The 17,777-nt window shown below is 35.2% G+C and overlaps 2 protein-coding genes across 2 annotated transcripts in view; one reads left to right on the top strand and one right to left on the bottom strand.

Annotated features, from left to right (window-relative positions):
- Window positions 169-2,233, top strand: LOC107634203 (protein BEARSKIN2-like). The gene is made up of 3 exons (XM_016337775.2): window positions 169-595; window positions 1,069-1,346; window positions 1,427-2,233. Exons 1-3 carry the CDS (start codon window positions 430-432, stop codon window positions 2,108-2,110), a joined length of 1,128 nt encoding a protein of 375 aa, XP_016193261.1. The 5' UTR covers window positions 169-429; the 3' UTR covers window positions 2,111-2,233.
- The window catches only part of LOC107632566 (FAD-dependent urate hydroxylase-like), a 16,701-nt gene continuing 5,594 nt past the window's right edge, over window positions 6,671-17,777 (bottom strand). Inside the window, exons 5-6 of the mRNA XM_016336234.2 lie at window positions 7,781-8,015; window positions 6,671-7,359 (exon numbers count right to left, since the gene is read on the bottom strand). Of these exons, the coding sequence (XP_016191720.2) occupies window positions 6,830-7,359; window positions 7,781-8,015 (765 nt within the window). The 3' untranslated portion in view covers window positions 6,671-6,829. The remainder of the gene's footprint in view (window positions 7,360-7,780; window positions 8,016-17,777) is intronic.

The following is a 17,777-nucleotide window of genomic DNA, read 5'->3' as shown; positions in this document are numbered from 1 at the left end:
ATTTTTGAATCTTTAATTATTATTATGGAAAAAAAAATATACGGATAGGGGAGTGTAGCTTACGCTCCTTATACGCTAGTGGGGGAAGATGTATGATTAAGAAGAGAAAAGAATTAATAAGAATAGAAAAATAAGAATGATAGAGATATAGGTAAGAGATAGTCACATTCATTTGGGCAAACTTGGTTTTTACGATAAGTAGCTTTAACCATTCCCGTCGGCGTAGTCACCGGCCGTCAACCCTTTCTCTATAGTTACATACAGTGGGTGGCGTTGACAACCATCACGGTATATAAGTCCCATGCCTCAATCACCACCTACAAAATTTATTGCTACCCTCCATCATCATCTATCACTTTCCTTCCTTCCAAGTTCAAATTAAATTTCAGCTAAGTAGTAGTAGTAGTAGTAAGTGATTATTCTAGCTTGATGGGTTCTTCTAATAACGGTGGTGTGCCACCGGGGTTTCGATTTCATCCAACCGATGAGGAATTGCTTCATTACTACTTGAAGAAGAAGGTGTCGTTTCAGAAGTTTGACATGGATGTTATTAGAGAGGTCGACCTCAACAAGATGGAGCCTTGGGACTTGCAAGGTAATTAAATTAACTTAATGTAATTTCCTTTAGTTCTTATAAGTTTTGAGCTTAATTCTTGTTTTATCTCCCGTTTTCGTTACTCAATTCATATTATTGATTTTTACTATATAATAAACTAGTATGATAATAAACAAGATGACATAACTTGCATTGTATGGATTGTTTTCCAACACCGATCTATCTGCTGAAATTAATCTTGAAACGTAAATTTATTAATTATTACTACATGGTGGATGAATGACAGGGTTTATTATGAGTTGTTGTAAGCTTATATGTTGGTGAATAAAAGAATGGAATTAGTAGGCCATGGTGCATATATTATTTGACTTGTTTTGTTCAATTTGATGCATAACTGCCTCGTAGTATAATTTGATATCAGGAGACTGTCACTCAAGTATATATATTTTCGTGTATGATTTATCATACTCTTGGATTTGTTGGAGGTTCATGAATGGAATCTTGTTATGCAGAAAGATGCAGAATAGGGTCAACACCACAAAACGAGTGGTATTTCTTCAGCCACAAGGATAGAAAGTACCCAACAGGGTCAAGGACAAACCGAGCAACGAACGCAGGGTTCTGGAAAGCGACGGGAAGAGACAAGTGCATAAGGAACACCTACAAGAAGATTGGGATGAGAAAGACACTTGTGTTCTACAAAGGTAGAGCCCCTCATGGCCAGAAGACTGATTGGATAATGCACGAGTACCGCCTTGAAGATTCCAATGATCCACAAGCAAATGCCAACGTATGTATATCTAACTCATTTTGTCGTGAATTAAATGACTAGTTAGATATCTACTATATATTGTTGATATTGTTTTGTAGGAAGATGGGTGGGTGGTGTGCAGGGTGTTCAAGAAGAAGAACCTATTCAAGATTGGAAATGAAGGAGGTGGTGGCTCCACACACACCTCATCGGACCAGCAACTCAACAACTCAACGGCCACCAATGCTCGTTCCTTCATGCAAAGGGAAAACCACTACCTACTGCAAAACCCTAGGAATGGGAACCCATCCTCTTCATCCTCAGGCTTTGATGAACTCGATAAACCCGAGCTCGGTCTCCATCACTATCCTCACATGCAAACCCCACACTATTCACTCTTCCATCACTCCCAACCACTTCTTCATCCCCAGGCCCACAAGCCCATCGTCTATGACTACTCTTATGCACCCGCCCTTCCTTCAGACCCTCCTGTCATCGCTAAGCAGCTCATGACTAACCCTAGAGACTGCGATAGCGGTGGCAGCGAGGGTCTGAGGTACCAGCAGGTTTCCGAGCCTGGTATGGAGGTTGGATCATGTGAACAAGCCCAGGAAATGGGCGCCGCAAGAGGAGGAGGAGAAGGAATGAATGAATGGGGTGTGCTTGATAGGCTTGTAACCGGGAACCTTGGAAATGAAGATTCAGCCAACAAAGGGATTAGGTTTGAAGATGCAAATCCACATCAGATTAACCAGCTTTCTTTGAGGGGAGAGATGGATTTCTGGGGCTATGGGAAACAATAACTTCCTCCATGATTGAAGATAAATAAGAGTTCCATCCTTGCCTCTAATTAACCATTTAATTAAATATGGGGAGAAACAAAGAAAGACATTTATATATATTTTGATACAGATTATTGAAGATTGTTATCTCTATGTTTTTATTTTTCGATTCGATATTATTGTTTGTTTAGTACCCATAGAGTCAATTGGAAAATGCAGTTGCAATTGCAAGTGCAATACATGGTTATTGATGTTAATTATAGTATTGACTATGTACTACTTTATGCAACCTGCATGACTTTTTTCTTAGCTTGGATCAACATTAATAACTTGGTACCGATACTCATTATTATTACAGAAGAAATACAATTAAACTGTATTTGGATGAATTATTAAAAAGAGAAAATATATTTAATCACTTTACCTATACACTAAAAATCAATTATATATATAAATAAATACAAATATAAAATAATTAATTTAATTACTAATTTTTATTATATATTGAGAATTTTGTTTCGGTAAAGAGCATGTCAAATCTTTTAACAAAAAATGGTTTTTTCGGATATTAATAAAAAAACATTTTATGAACAGATAAATTCAATCGAAAATTATTAGAATTATCTTTAAATGAAAGATGCACGTGCATGTTCAATAAAAGTTTGTTTTTATAGAATGATTTATCTGAATCAAACTAAACCAACCAATTTTTTTTTAAAAAAAATTGTTCTTTAAAGATAATAAAAATGGCAATTTTTTTTGCTGAGCAGATATTTGCGAAAATTTATCTGTCGAAAAATAAATATAGAAGCCATTTTTCTTTTGTGGATGACAGAAATGGATACCCATCTAATAAATGGAGTAGAGACAGGAGAAAAGATATTCGCCCCGTGAATATTAGTATAATACTTGAGGAATATAAAATTACATAAATACCCATATATATAAAGTTAAAAATTCTAATATTTTATTCTAGATCTCAGCCTCACTTCAAATTCACTCTCTCCCTCACCCAACAGCCTTACCTTGACCTAGTCACCTCCTTCTTCTTTTGCCTTCAGCGGCTGCTTCTCGTCTCCACCAACAGCGTCATTGCCTTTTCCTCCCGCCTCGTCACCTCGCCAACCACTCCAAGGTTCTCTGCATCTCCGCCGCTTACAAGCCTCATCTTTGGTCACCATCCTCTCACTCACTGTCACCGCCTCATCGTCGCCGTCTCATTCAACAGCGTCACCGTCTCCTGCTCCATGCTCGTTTATTATCATTGCAACCTCCTAATCAATCTTCCTCGTCGTTGCCGCCTCTAACAAAATCGTCACCACTACCAGCACAGTCGTCGTCGCCGCCGCATCAATAAGTCCCTTTCTTTGATTAGTTTCTTTTGAGTTTTTTTTTCAACATTTGGGGTTTAGGATTTTTTTAATGTTTGAAATGGTTGAATTTAAAATTGTTAATCTTTTGAGTTTGTATCTTTATTTGTGCAATTGTTGAATTTTTATTTGGGAATTTATGATTTGTTCAATTATTAATTTTCTGTATTTGAAATTGTTTTTGTTAATCTTCCAAGTTTTATCTTTGTTTAGGCAATTGTTATTGAATTTTTATTTAGAAATTTAGGATTTATTCAATTGTTAATTTTCTATGTTCAATTATTAATTTGTAAAATCCGCGGATATCTGTGGATATCCAGATCCCCGGATACGGGATCTCCGTTATCCGTAACAAAGACAGGGCAGGGACGGGAGATAGATTATGGTGATCGATGGGGGTGGGGGGTATGTTCCTACCCCATGGGGACTTGTTGTCATTCCTAAAAAATAAGTCTATTTTTTGGTTGAACCGTAACATAACAGACGCTAATATTACCCTTATATTTTCACATAAAAAATTTTAACTATCTTCATATATATATAATTACCTTTTATAAACTCTAAACATCTTGATGAGATAATTTATTTACTTCAAAATAAAAAATTTTAAAATACTTTCTTATAAAAAAAATCTCAAATTCCTTTATCATTATTTTTAAAGGATAAATGACATAAACAAATTAATGGCTTCCAATATTATACTAATGTCTTAAAACAAAATAACTTATATGTATGTCTCATTTTAACAATACAATTATGTAAATTGAAGCTATTTCCTTCGATTTACAAGAAGTCTATGTAAATCGAATCCATCTTATTCGATTTAGCTAGTGTTATAACAAGTCTATATAAATCGAATCCATTTAATTAGATTTACTATATAAGGAGGAGTATTCGTGACATAATTTAAAACAAGTTATTTTGATTTACTTCGTTTGATGCACCCAAAGTAAATCGAATCTAATTTATTCGATTTACTAATACACGATTGCAACTGTATAAATTAAATTAAATTAATTCGATTTACTAAAGAATATATTCTATATAAATACAATTAGAACGTTAGGTATTTATTAGAGTGAAATTCACAATGGTTAGTAAAGATAGTTTTTTAGTTTTTGTACATTACAGAGGAACGATTAAGAAAAAAATACGAGAGGAAATAAAATTTACTTATAAAAATCCGTTGAGTGTCTTTACTAAATATTCTACGAATTTTGTTGAGTTTCAAAATATTATAATCTAAAAACTGGGTTGCATGGCATGAGATGGACGGAGAAGTTATTTTATAAAATTCTGATTTCTGTTGTTCGAGATGGGATGAAGTACGACTCCTTTGTAATAAACAGTGATGATGATTTGCAAGTTTTGTTTCACTGTTGTCGTTAGTTTTCCTAGGTGAGAACCCATGAATTAATTGCTAAGTTTGGGGATGTGGTCTCTAGTTCAGGAGGATTGAATCGAAATCATCAATCAGTAATAATGGCAGCAACCTCTAGTTCAACCCCAGTTGTTGCTTCTTCATCTGTGCCTGTAATTACACCTGCGACAATTTTGGTGGCATCTCCGTCTTTTGCAGCTGATCTAAACCGCGATGAAAATGGAGAAATAGGTGATAATCGATATTTCGGATACCAAGAAAGATGTACTGAGGGATGACGATGATGTGGAGTCTGCCATGATTGATGAGGATAGCGATGATGATCTAGGGAGAAGTATTCTAGTCGGAAACTCAGCAATACCCTCAACACTTTTGACTTTAGACTTGGAGGTCATGACACAGCATATGTTCCCGGATATAGAATTCGAATTTGGGGCCAGAGATTCACAGAATAAAGCAGGTCTAGTTGAGTTCCAAGTTGATCAGCAATTTCAGAATAAAGAGAAAGTCGTCTTATGTGTGAAGACTTATAGCATCCATTGTGGGGTTGAGTATAGAGTGCTGGAATCAGATCATGTCAAGTACTATGAAAAGTGTAAAGAGTTTGAAAACGGTTGCATATGGTTGATTTGGATCACTCTTTGCCAGTGGAAGGATATTTGGGAGGTAAGACAGTATAATGGACCTCACACATGTTTGACCACGTCGATCTCTAGTGATCACAAGAAGCTTGATTGTCATGTGATATCTGCTTTCATCCTTCCTATAATCAGAGTTGATGCGGTTGTGTCAATCAAGGTACTGCAGAATGCGACAGAAGTACATTTTGAATTTAGACTGATTTACAGGAGGGTTTGGTTGGCTAAACAGAAGACTATTGTGCAAATTTATGGGGATTGAAAAGAGTCCTACAATGAATTGTCAAGATGGATATTTGGTGTCCAGATAACAAGCCAGGTAGTATTGTAGTATGAAGACGAGTCATGTTCGACTTGGAGGCCAGGTTGACGAGTCATCAACTTATTTCCACCAACTTTTTTTGTTGTTCCTACTGTGTATCGATGTATTTAGACATTGTAAGCCACTGGTTAGTATTGATAGAACCCACTTCTAAGAAAACTTCTAGTCACTAGTCATTTTAACATTTATAATTTAAAAATTCTAACAAAATTTCTAATCACTACTTTGATTCACATTTGTAGCTTCAAAATTCTAACATAATTCTAAGTAATTACTCTAATTAACATTTATACCTAAGTTTAAAAATTTTAACTAACAATTATAATCAAATACTCTAAGCGACTTAATATTACTAACATTTTTAATCTATCTTGAAGCAAAAAAATTCCTTTACTAACCTCTTCATTGATGCTACCAGCAATATAAGCAACTCTATCCAAACAGTAGATATGATCGGGATCATCTTCCATATCCACAGTTTTAAATCTTGTCGTGTTGAGTCAACTATAAAACGAATTCAATTTATTCGATTTACTATAGTCTATAAATCGAATTCAATTGTTTCGATTTATTATGGGCTAGATCAAACTACTTTGCTTCGATTTACTATGGGTTGAGTTCCTTTAAAAGAGTATTACTACTAAATTAAATTTACTTATTTCGATTTAGTACTGAGCCTAATAATTCAAATATAATTTATTTGATTTACATTGAAAAAGTATAAATGGAATCAATTGAATTCGATTTACATAAATATAAAAACAATACAGACATGTAACCAGTTTCACTTTAAGACATTTGTGTACTTTTTTTCCTCAATTAATTTGTCTATGTGAATTATCCACTTTTAAAACTTGATTGATATCATGTATATATCTCATTCACTTAATTATCTTGTTATACATATATACAAACAAAACATTTTAAAATTACATATAATTAAATTATGAAAATGTAATTATATAACATTCCAAATACTTTAAAATTTTAAAATACTCTAACCAAACACAACCTTAAATCTTCTTCTTGTCATAGAGTTCCACACTGATAGTGGATATGCCAATCGGGATCTCTAAATAGAACAACAATGAGGGCAAGGATAATCACTTTCACTACGAGGGATTGTGCATCAAGCTTCTTCCCAATAAGGAAAGAATTTAAAGAGAGCCAAAAAATTCTCATCCTCCTTTCTTTCACATATTCATCAAATGCTTCCTCTATGAGAGTATTATCTTCTACTTGCACTCTCTTATTAGCATCATTATTGTGCATCTTTTTTGCTAGGCATCTAGCTAGAACAATTGCATCTTCTATGGATGCTGCGCCACCCTGTGCAATGAATGGCCCTGTGCCGTGCATGGCATCGCCGGCCACCGTCACTGTCCCTCTCCTGAAGTTGTCAAGAAGTAAGTCCCATGGGGGGCGGTACTTCAAGTCCGTGAGATGCAACATGTTCATATCACAATTTCTTATCATCTCCACTGTGTGTGCCGGGAAATCCTTCAGTGAATCCATTAAAGATTGTCTCATAAGAACTGGGTTTTTTGAAATGGTTGAATCTGTTTTTATGGGATCAAACATGATTATTAGTTCTCCTCCGATCCAAAATCGTCAAAATTGTTGTGTTATAACTTATAAGTAGGAGTCTTGAAATAGAAATTACAAAGACATGACAAAAAATAGAGGTAACCTAGAAAATAGAAAAGTTATATTTTTGTTAGGTAAAAGTTATTTTATCATTTATTATTTGGATTAAATTTTAATTATATTTTTAATATTTAAAATATTTTATTTTTATACAAAATGATATTTAAATAATATAATAATAAAAATTATTTAGATTTTTATATAAAAATTATTTTTAATAACTTTCTTTGATAAAATATTTTTATAATACTCTTAATAAAATGAGTTCTTAAACTACATTAATAAGATCCGATAATAAAATAGGGGTGGGGTGATTAGATGAAAGTAAATGACCTTGATTAGTCGAGGGCCTTGTGACGAACCAGTAAACGAGGTTATAAGACACTGGAACCCTTCCAAGTCGAACTTGATCTTTGATTATCATAACAAACTCAGCACCAAATTGATGACCATCAGGATAATATGTGAAGCCTCGTGCAACGCAAGTTGAGAGGGGCAAGAACCTCACTGGCCGCAAACCAACCATGCTTGCAACTATAGAATTCACCCCGTCGCATCCAATAACAGCCTCCATGTAAAAACAGAGATACAATATAATGTTACTAATTGTACTTACTTGTCAATTATCATGTTACACTTCTATTAGATATTAAGTAGATTGTAATTAAACCTTTATTTAGTCATTTAATTTAGCTTTAGTGTTGTTAGCTATATTTAGAAGTTAGTAAATGCTTAGTTGGAGTTAAGCCCCAAAATGGTCCCTGAGATTGGCGTCGTGCACTAAAATCGTTCCTGAGATCCCAATTGCACCAATTACGTCCCTGAGATTGAGAAAAGTGCACCATATTAGTCCCTGACCCATTTTTCCTTAACGACGTGATGACATGGCTGGATGACGTGGATGGTAAGTAACACGTGTCACTCCATGATTTGGTCACATGTAATGATATGATGATGTGGTGACCAGTAACACGTGGCATGCTGACGTGGATAGTTGTGCCACGTGTCACAATGTTATTTGGTCACGTGTCCGTTTGTGCCACGTGTTGCGACAGTATTCGTCCACGTGTCATCCATTATGTCATCGTTGTAAATGCACCAAATTAATCCCTCACTTTGCATTAAGTGACTCATTTTAGTCCCTGAAATTGAATGTCGTGCACCAAACTAGTCCCTTCACCAATATTTTTTTATTTTTTTTCTATAAATTCAAAATTCTTAATATTTTTGAATACATTAATTTCAATTCTATTTTTTCACATGTTATTCAAATAAAAGTGCTTTTATAAAATATTTTTTCTCTTGCGAATATCTTAACCACTACAAGAAAATGGAATATTTGTAACAAAAACTTTGTAACAAATTTAAAATTGTTACAAAAAATTAGTTTTTTGTAACAAAATTAGTGATTGTTACATAATAATAATGTTTTGTAACAACAATATAATTTGTTACAAAACGTTTTGTTATTTTGTAACAATTTAATATTTTTGTTACAAATTATATTGGCTTTTGTAATGAAACAATGTTTTGTTACAAAATTTTATAATATTTTGTAACAAAAAATTAATTTGTCACGAAATTCAATATTGTTTGTAACAAATTATTTGTTTATCAGAAAATACAAGAATTTTCGTAACTAAAAAAAATTATTTTGAAATATTTAAATCTTTAAGATAATTTTATTTTGTTTTAAAAATTTAATATTTTAAAATATTATTTATATTAATTAATTATTTTTTATAAATTTTAATTTATCCAAAAATTTTTAATTTTATATTTTTTCCAAAAACAATTCCTAATTCTCAAATAAAAAATTCTAACTCTAATTTTGTTAAGTCACAAAAAAAAAATCTAATTTTATTCTAACCCTACTCACCCCCACTCACTCACCTTAACCCTAGCCTTCACACCCCCCTTTCCTTTGAATGCACTCACACAACACAAAAACACACACACACAGCAAGAGAAAGGGAAGAACGGGAAGGGAAAGAAAGGAAAAGAAAGGGGGAAGCTGGAATCAGAGAACAAGAGAAGGAGAGGGGAAAGAGGGAGGATGGCGCCGGTGGGCATCATTGCCGCCGCGCCGTCGTGTCGCTGTCAGGAAGGAGGAGACGTTGAGCGAGAGGAAGAGCTCCGCTAGGAAGGAGCGCCGCTATGCCTCCATCGTCGCCGTCAGTTTGCGTTCTGCTGTCGCCGAGGGAAGCCGCCGCCGTCGTCGTCTTCATCGCGAGCGGGTCGTTGCCAGCTTCCACCGCCGTCGCATCTCCCATCATGGACGACGCTGAGGACGCACAGGAGAGACAGACGCGTGGAGAGAGGAAGACGGAGGAAAAAGGAGGAGGCTCTGTTCGCCCTGCTGTGCCCAGTCGCCGTTCGTGGAGTCACCGTTCCTCTTTTCAATTCTTTCTTATTGCTATTGTTGTTGTTCTTGTGTTGTATACTGTGTTATGTTAAAGAATGCCACTTTGAAGTGGCAGTGCTCTGGAATAGTGCTTCTTCTATTTTTGCTTTATACATTATAGTGCTCCGAATTTCTTGTTATAATTTGAAGCTTTGTAATTTTTGCCCCATTGCTGTTAGTGCAAATGTAGTATTTTTTTCAGATTCATCTATTGATATCGATTACATAATTAACCCTATGTCTTCAAAATCACCGGTGGCTGTGATAAGCAAGGATTCCCAATGAAGCAAGGAGTGTTGACCCCTGGTCGTGTTCGTCTTTTGCTTCACAGAGGTATGATTATTCATTTTGGCTTTGTCTTGCTATAAGTAGGGTGTACAATTCATAGTTTTCATTACCAAGTGTTTTTAGCTCTTTTGACTTACTTAATGTTGATTGCCATGCATCTGGGCAGGAACTCCTTGCTTCAGTGGATATGGAAGGCGCAATGGAGAGCGTAGGAGAAAGTCTGTTCGCGGGTGTATTGTCAGCCCTGATCTCTCATTTTTGAACTTGGTGATTGTGTTAGAAGCTTTCTGATGTCACATTTGAGCATTGCTTGTTATTATTAGTATTGAATTCTAATTTTGTTCTTTATTCTATTTGTGATGATCTTGCTGACATTGATAATTGGCTTATTCTGTAAGTTTTTTTAATTCCTTATTATTCTGTAAGGTTTCTAGCTAATGTTTAATTATTAATACGGGAAAGTGTTTTACTTTTATGCAGTATGTTCCTTACTTGGCATACAGTGCCCTTGTATACTTGTATGTTCATTGATTCATTTGCAGTTTTTGTCATCAATATGTATTGTTCATGTTTGGATTAGAAGTAACAACTAACAAGTTCCTTTTCTACTTGGTTGGTGAAGCAAGTGTATCCTAAGTATGTCAAAATGTTATCCAGGCTTATGTTATCTAAGCAAGTGTATCCTATGTAGGTTCATTTCTAAAATTGAGGTAATTTGTTGTCTCTGGATGGCTGATGGTCCTAATAATTTATTGGAAGCCGTGGGTCAGGCCATCGGAAGCCGCCGTCACATGCCTCGCCATTGCCGTCGATTTCGCCGGGAGAAGATGCGTGGAGAGAAGAGCCGTGGGTCAGGCCAGAGATCGCTGAGGGGGAGAGAGCTGCCATCGCGTCTGGTGCAGGCTTTCCATCATCGCCATCATGGAGCCGCGAGGAGGCCGTCACCGGTGCGAGCTCGCGGAGGGAGAGAGGTACAAAAATGTTCAATTTCCATGTCTTAGTTTTTTTTGTTCTTGTTTTAACGTTTCACATTTTTTTAAGCCATTAATTTGTTATATGTTTTTTTTTTTTGCTTTTCTCAATGACCATAAATTTGTGTACAAGGCTGGATCTACTTTTTATGTTGGTTGTTTTTTCTTCTTCTATTTGTACTGAGATGTTGATTAGCACAAACCTTTGGTAATTTCTCACAAGACTATAATTGTATATCTTGTTCTACCAACTTCTTTTGTGGTTTCTCTTGTCAATTAACCGAGAATGTTGTTGCAGCTTTCTTTCAAGAGTGGACACAACAAGTGCAAGATATATTGAACACAAAAAAGTTTGGGGATATTGCATTTGGAGACAAGGACTTCAAAAATGCAATTGAGTATTATTCTAAGGTACTAATGCAATTGTGATTAGTTAGCCCAAGTTTATATATTGAATTATTAATTCTTGATAATTTGTATTTTTGATTGGCTAGTTTTGAACTCTGAGAATATATTCTTAAGGAATTAGTTAATTTTAACTTCTAAGTTTTGAACTCGTAGATGATTCCCATTTTATATTAGTATACTTTAATTTGTATATGGATCTCTTTATCACATTTTACTTGTGTCATGGTTGAAAAATGACAAATGTCCTATTATTTGGTTTGATAAATTTGGTTGGGTATGACTGAGACATAAGTTGTGAATTGGTTGTGTTTGTTGGAACCGTGGACGATGGAAATATCCAAATTTTAGGGGAGGTTCTACCGAAATTTTTCTAAATATTTTGGATAAAACTTAGTGAAAAAATTATAATTAGTGTTATATCTTGTTTCTAACTTTTTTGTTTCGGTTTTTTTTTTATTTATAGGAGTGCTAAAATGGTGACCATATGCTACCTTGAGGGCTCAAGAATGTTTTGATGCATAAAGACACTAATCTATGTTAGAACTTTTATGTTTTGGTTGAACTTTTATGTTAGAACTTTTATGTTTTGGTTGAACTAATCAATGTACTCACTAGCTAATGTTATTTTGTTTCAATTTTAGCTAAAAGGATCTTGTTTGACTTATGTATGTTTTTGCATATTATATACATGTAAACTTGCTTATTAAAATCGTTAATTTATTAGTTAATTGAAAAAATAATTTAATAAATTATGCATGTAATTTGTAATAAAAAAAAGTTGTTACAAAATAATTAATTTGCTTTCGTAACTAAAGAAAAAAAATGTTACAAAATCATGTTACGTTTTGTAACAAAATTTTTTGATAGGAAAAAAATTGACTGTCACGAAAAATACCTTCAAAATCAAAATTTGTAACAATATTTTTTGTTACAAATGCGCCTTTTTCTTGTAGTGAAAAATATTAAGAATTTTGAATTTATAGAAAAAAAAATATTGGCAAAGGGACTAGTTTGGTGCACGACATTCAATTTCAGGGACTAAAATGAGTCACTTAATGCAAAGTGAGGGACTAATTTGGTGCATTTACAACAATGACATAATAGATGACACGTAGACGAATACTGTCGCGACACGTGGCACAAACGGACACGTGGCCAAATAACATTGTGACACGTGGCACAACTATCCACGTCAGCATGCCACGTGTCACTGGTCACCACATCATCATATCATTACACGTGGCCAAATCATGGAGTGACACGTGTCATTTACCATCCACGTCATCTAGCCATGTCATCACGTCGTTAAGGGAAAATGGGTGATGGACTAATATGGTGCACTTTTCTCAATCTCAGGGACGTAATTGGTGCAATTGGGATCTCAGGGACAATTTTAGTGCACGACGCCAATCTCAGGGACCATTTTGGGGCTTAACTCTGCTTAGTTGGTCAACTAATTAGCTAAGTCATCATTCCATTATTCATGTATATATATCAGATGAGAAAGTATAGGGAGCTAATGGCCTAAGCGTACAATGTGTATAATAGAGGTTTAGAAAGTATTAGAGATATGACCATTAGTGTTACATTGTCCTATCAGGTTATGCTTTTGGGATGAGTGGTTTCATGACATGGTATTAGAGTTCTAGATCCGAAAGGTCAAGAGTTCAATCATTGGTGAACCCAAAATCAGCTTAAGCTTTTGGGATGAGTGATTTTATGACATGAGATACGCTTAGGCACTTGGATTCTCAATTCCATATCCAAAGAAATTACTTCCAACTTGATTTTTGCTGGATCACATGAAATTTGGACAGATCTTAATCACTGCTTTCAACAAAAGAACGGTCCTCGCATCTATGAGCTTCGCAAAGAATTGATGAATTACAAGCAAAATGCACTTACAATCTCTCAATACTTCACCAAACTCAAATGTGTTTGGGAAGAGTTATGCCACTTTTGTCCTTCCTTGCGGTGTACATGTGGAGGTGCACGAAAATTCTTAGCTCATGCTGATGAAGAATATGTTTTTGTGTTCTTCATGGGACTGAATGATGCTTACCAGCAAGTGAGAAGCCAAATCTTGTTAATGTATCCACTGCCAAATATTCCTGAAGTGTTCTCACTGATTATTCAAAAAGAAAGGCAAAGGGGTTTGTCACTAACCTCTCAACTGAGCAATGAGGCACAAATGGCCTTTACCGTGAAGGATGCACAATCAAGCTCTAAGACAAGACCAAGAAAGAAAGATAAGCCACTCTTTGCTCATTGTGGACTTCTTGGTCACACCAAGAACAAGTATTACAAGCTGCATGGATACCCACCGAATTACAAAAAGCAAGCACCAGCAATGCTTCGGGTCAACCATGTTGATGCCCATCAAGACATCCCCTCCAGTGTAAAACTCGATTAAAGTATAATTAATAATTTAATTATGAAAGAAAAAATTAAGAAATTAAAATATATAATTTAGGAAAATAAAATATTTAGACTGCAAATTAAAACAATAATCTTAAAGATTTTGATACAAAATTAGACCAAACGCACCAAAAATTGAATTTGGGCCACACTTGGGCCTAATGCCCCATATAAAACCTCCCTCCACACTTAGCATTCAGCACACACCCCATTCATTATCACACTTTCAGCACTATTCACCATCTCCTTCAATTGCTCATAATTTCTAATCCGAAACTCTGATTGACGAGCCGTTTGCGGCCACGCATTCGACTCGGATCTTTCTTTAATTTTATTTAGGTATTGTAGTAAGTAAACATGAAACCTTTGCCAATTTTTCATTCTCTTCAATTTTACATTTTTGGAGTATATAGTGTTGAGGTATTGTGATTTTAGTTCTTTAGAGGTACTCTAGCATAGATTCCAAGTGGGTTCTATTCCAATTTCAAGTGTGTTAAGGTAAGAAAGCCTAATCCTTTCATTATCCATATTTTTAAGTAAAATCCTAGCTTGAAATGTGAATTAAATTGGTATAACTAGATTAAATGAAGAATGATGGCTTGTTTGGGTTGAGTTGTGTTGTAATTTTGTGTCTTGATTTGGTTGCAGAGTATTTGTAGAGGTTTGATTGACGTTGGGTGAAGCTTCGAATTACTGGAAGAGAAAATGATTCAAGGGTGTCGGTCGTCGTCAACGAAGGTACATGTTTTAGTTTCAGGTAGGCATTATGTAAAGTTATGTGAATGTCTAGGTTAATTGCCCTAGGATAGGATTGAATAGAATGATGTATGTTGATAATGAGTTATGTGTTAGTGTGATTTTGTGAATTGAATGTTTGATGTGAAAAATGTGATTGTTTGAATGAAATTGAATATGAGATTGTAGTTTTACTTGTTATAATAATAATTGATGTGGATATTGGGTCGGAGACCGTAATGAGGTGAGGAGTCCCCATATGGTAAGTGGAGGTAAGTAGTAGAGTGATTATATTGCAATGAATGCAATAATGATGATTGATTGAGTTGGTTGTGATATATTGTTGCATAAGTATGTGTGTTAAAGGTGCGATTGAGTTGATAAGGATTACTTGATTGAGAATCGATCTATTAGGTATGGAATGATGGTGGATTCATGAATGAGGGTTAGAATGTTTAGAAATGGCATTGGTATAGTTTTGGTTTGAATTGAATTGAGATTTTGGTGAAATTGAGTAAAGGTTCAATATTGGTAAAAATCAGTTTTTAACCAACTTCGACGGGACATAACTTGGCGCTAGAGTTCGGAATTGAATGAAATTAGTCTTAAATTAAAGCTAGTGGAAAGATCTAAAACCATATAAGAATGAGGAAAAATAGAATTTTGTAGAGAAAGTGCAGCAAATCAGAATTTCTAGTATGTGTGCAAATCAGAATTTCGAGTATGCGTGCCCACGCACAGTATGATGCGTACACACTGGACAGAACATGGAAAAGTGCTCATGCGTATGTAAGAAGGGTGCGTATGCACAATAAGAAATTTTACAAGTCGTGCGTACGCAGAAGAGGATGCGTACGCACAAAACGGGAATGGCGTTTTGACTTGTGCGTACGCACAAGGACGATGTGTACGCACAAGTCCTATTTTTTTTTAATAAATTCTGTTTTTTACTGTTTAGCCTTCCCGGAACACTTGTAAACTCTTGTAACCTCTAAATGAACTCCAAAAACTCATTTTTAAGCCCTAGATAGGGTGTGGCTAAGTCCAACAAACTAAATTTAATTATTTCTGGATTAATCGCTTAGTTAACTGGAGGAACGTTGATGGTGGTTTTATCCCGTCCGCTATGAGGACGGCGGTTCCATCTCACTCACATCTTAAAGGATTGGCAAATTGATAAAAGACTGGGGTTAATGAACTTAAACTTGGGGAATTAATAACGAATGGAGATTAAACTATCTAATAATTTGTGGAATTGATTAAAGTTAATGATTAATGATTTATTACCTGGGTAAGATGTAAGGATTGTGGTTTGTCCTACTTGTTCTAGGTTGAGAGTTGAAACACCTGGGTAAGATGCAAAGATGATGGTTTGTCCCACTTACTTCGGGTTAAGTTGAAATGGTGGCCTTGTCCCGCCCACAGTGAGGACGGTGGTATTATCCCACTCACGAAAAAATAAAATTGATTATTTGATAAAGAATTGAGATTAATAAATCCATTGTTTGATAAATTGATAAAGGGATGTAGTTAATGAGTTTAATAACTTATGAAATTACTAAAAGACATTGATAATGACTGAGTATGGTCTGATTGGCCAGATTGGCAAGGTCTGGGTGTTATCCCTCTTGCATACTAATTTGAATTGCTTTGGCACCTGAGTAAGATGCAAGGGTGTAGCTTTGTCTCACTTGTTTCGGGTCAATATTTGAGGCACCTGGGTAAGATGCAGGGTTGTGATTTCGTTCCACTTACTCCAGGTTAAGCAGTTAAATACCTGCCTGGGTAAGATGCAAAGGTGGTAGTTTGTCCCACTTGCTCCAGGTTGAGACTTGAGACACTTGGATAAGATGCAAGGGTTGGGATTTGTCACACTTGCTCCAGGTTAAGATTTTTAAACACCCATATGGGTAAGATGCAAAGGTTGAGGTTTGTGCTACTTGCTCCAGGTTAAGTGGATAAGAGGCAAGGATTGCGGTTTAGTCCCACTTGCTCCGTGTTGTGGTGTTCCATATCCGAGTTAGCTATCGGATGTGTTGGGTTCTAACGTTTTAACCAACATGTGAGCTCATGGCCAGTAAGACAGGCATGCATCATTTGCATTTGTGTGTATTGATTGGGTGTGCATCTTCTTTTTGGCTTGCCTTGTTGATTAATTGTATCTATATGCTACTTGACCTAATTGCCTTATCTGTTCTCTCTATTTGTGTATTTCTTGTATTGCTTTGTATGTGTTTGAACAACTGAGAGATCCCTTATGTTGGCGGTGGTGACGATGAGGGTTGTTACTTATGTGATGTATTGATATGATTGTATGATGAAAAATGAATTTGATTGAGATTGAGGCTCTCTGTGTAGATGCAGTGGTTCGCCCCACTTGCTCCGGGTTGAGGTTGAGACTAAATGTAGAGAATAATCAATATGAGATGGATGATGATGAGATTTATAACTTTGAGTCGTAGCCAAGTTTGGCGAGTTGACAATTGTTAGAGATTGAGATGATTAACAGATGGAGAAGAGATTATGGCGGTGTCAATTTAAGGCCAATGAATAAATTGTTTAACTCAAAATTCTTAGTCTATAACTGCGAGAGAAGTATTATTGTATTAAGAAACTCCATTAATGAAGAAACAAGTAAAGGATAAACTTGAAGTATCTGATAGAGTTTTTTCTGTTTGGTTTAGAAAAGAATCCTAAGCTTGAACCTTGTGCTGATTGGAGTTTAGGATTGCCTAATGGGTTCATATCTTTTTATATATCTCTATTTGAAATTATTATCCTACTAGGAACATTTGGGTTCTTACCTGTTGTTGGATTTTATTTTTCAGATGCAGGACGTGGTGCACCTCGTTGAGCATGTCAGACTCTTTGTGGAAAGCGAAGACTCCTCTTTATTTTGTACTTAGATGATTATTTCTCCACTTTTGTGTGTATATATATATATATGTTTTGTATATATGTATGTATATGTATGTATGTATATCTCTCTTAGAGGCTAATTTATGGAGAAACAGGTTGTATTTTGTTTACTTCTGGAGTTCTGGGTTGTTTTATACTTTCTAGCCGACCTTGTCTTTGCAGGTCGAGACTAGTAATCGTTATGTAT

The sequence above is a fragment of the Arachis ipaensis genome, chromosome B03, assembly GCF_000816755.2.
Source record: "Arachis ipaensis cultivar K30076 chromosome B03, Araip1.1, whole genome shotgun sequence".
Taxonomy (NCBI): domain Eukaryota; kingdom Viridiplantae; phylum Streptophyta; class Magnoliopsida; order Fabales; family Fabaceae; genus Arachis; species Arachis ipaensis.
This window is presented reverse-complemented; position numbering and strand designations above follow the sequence as displayed.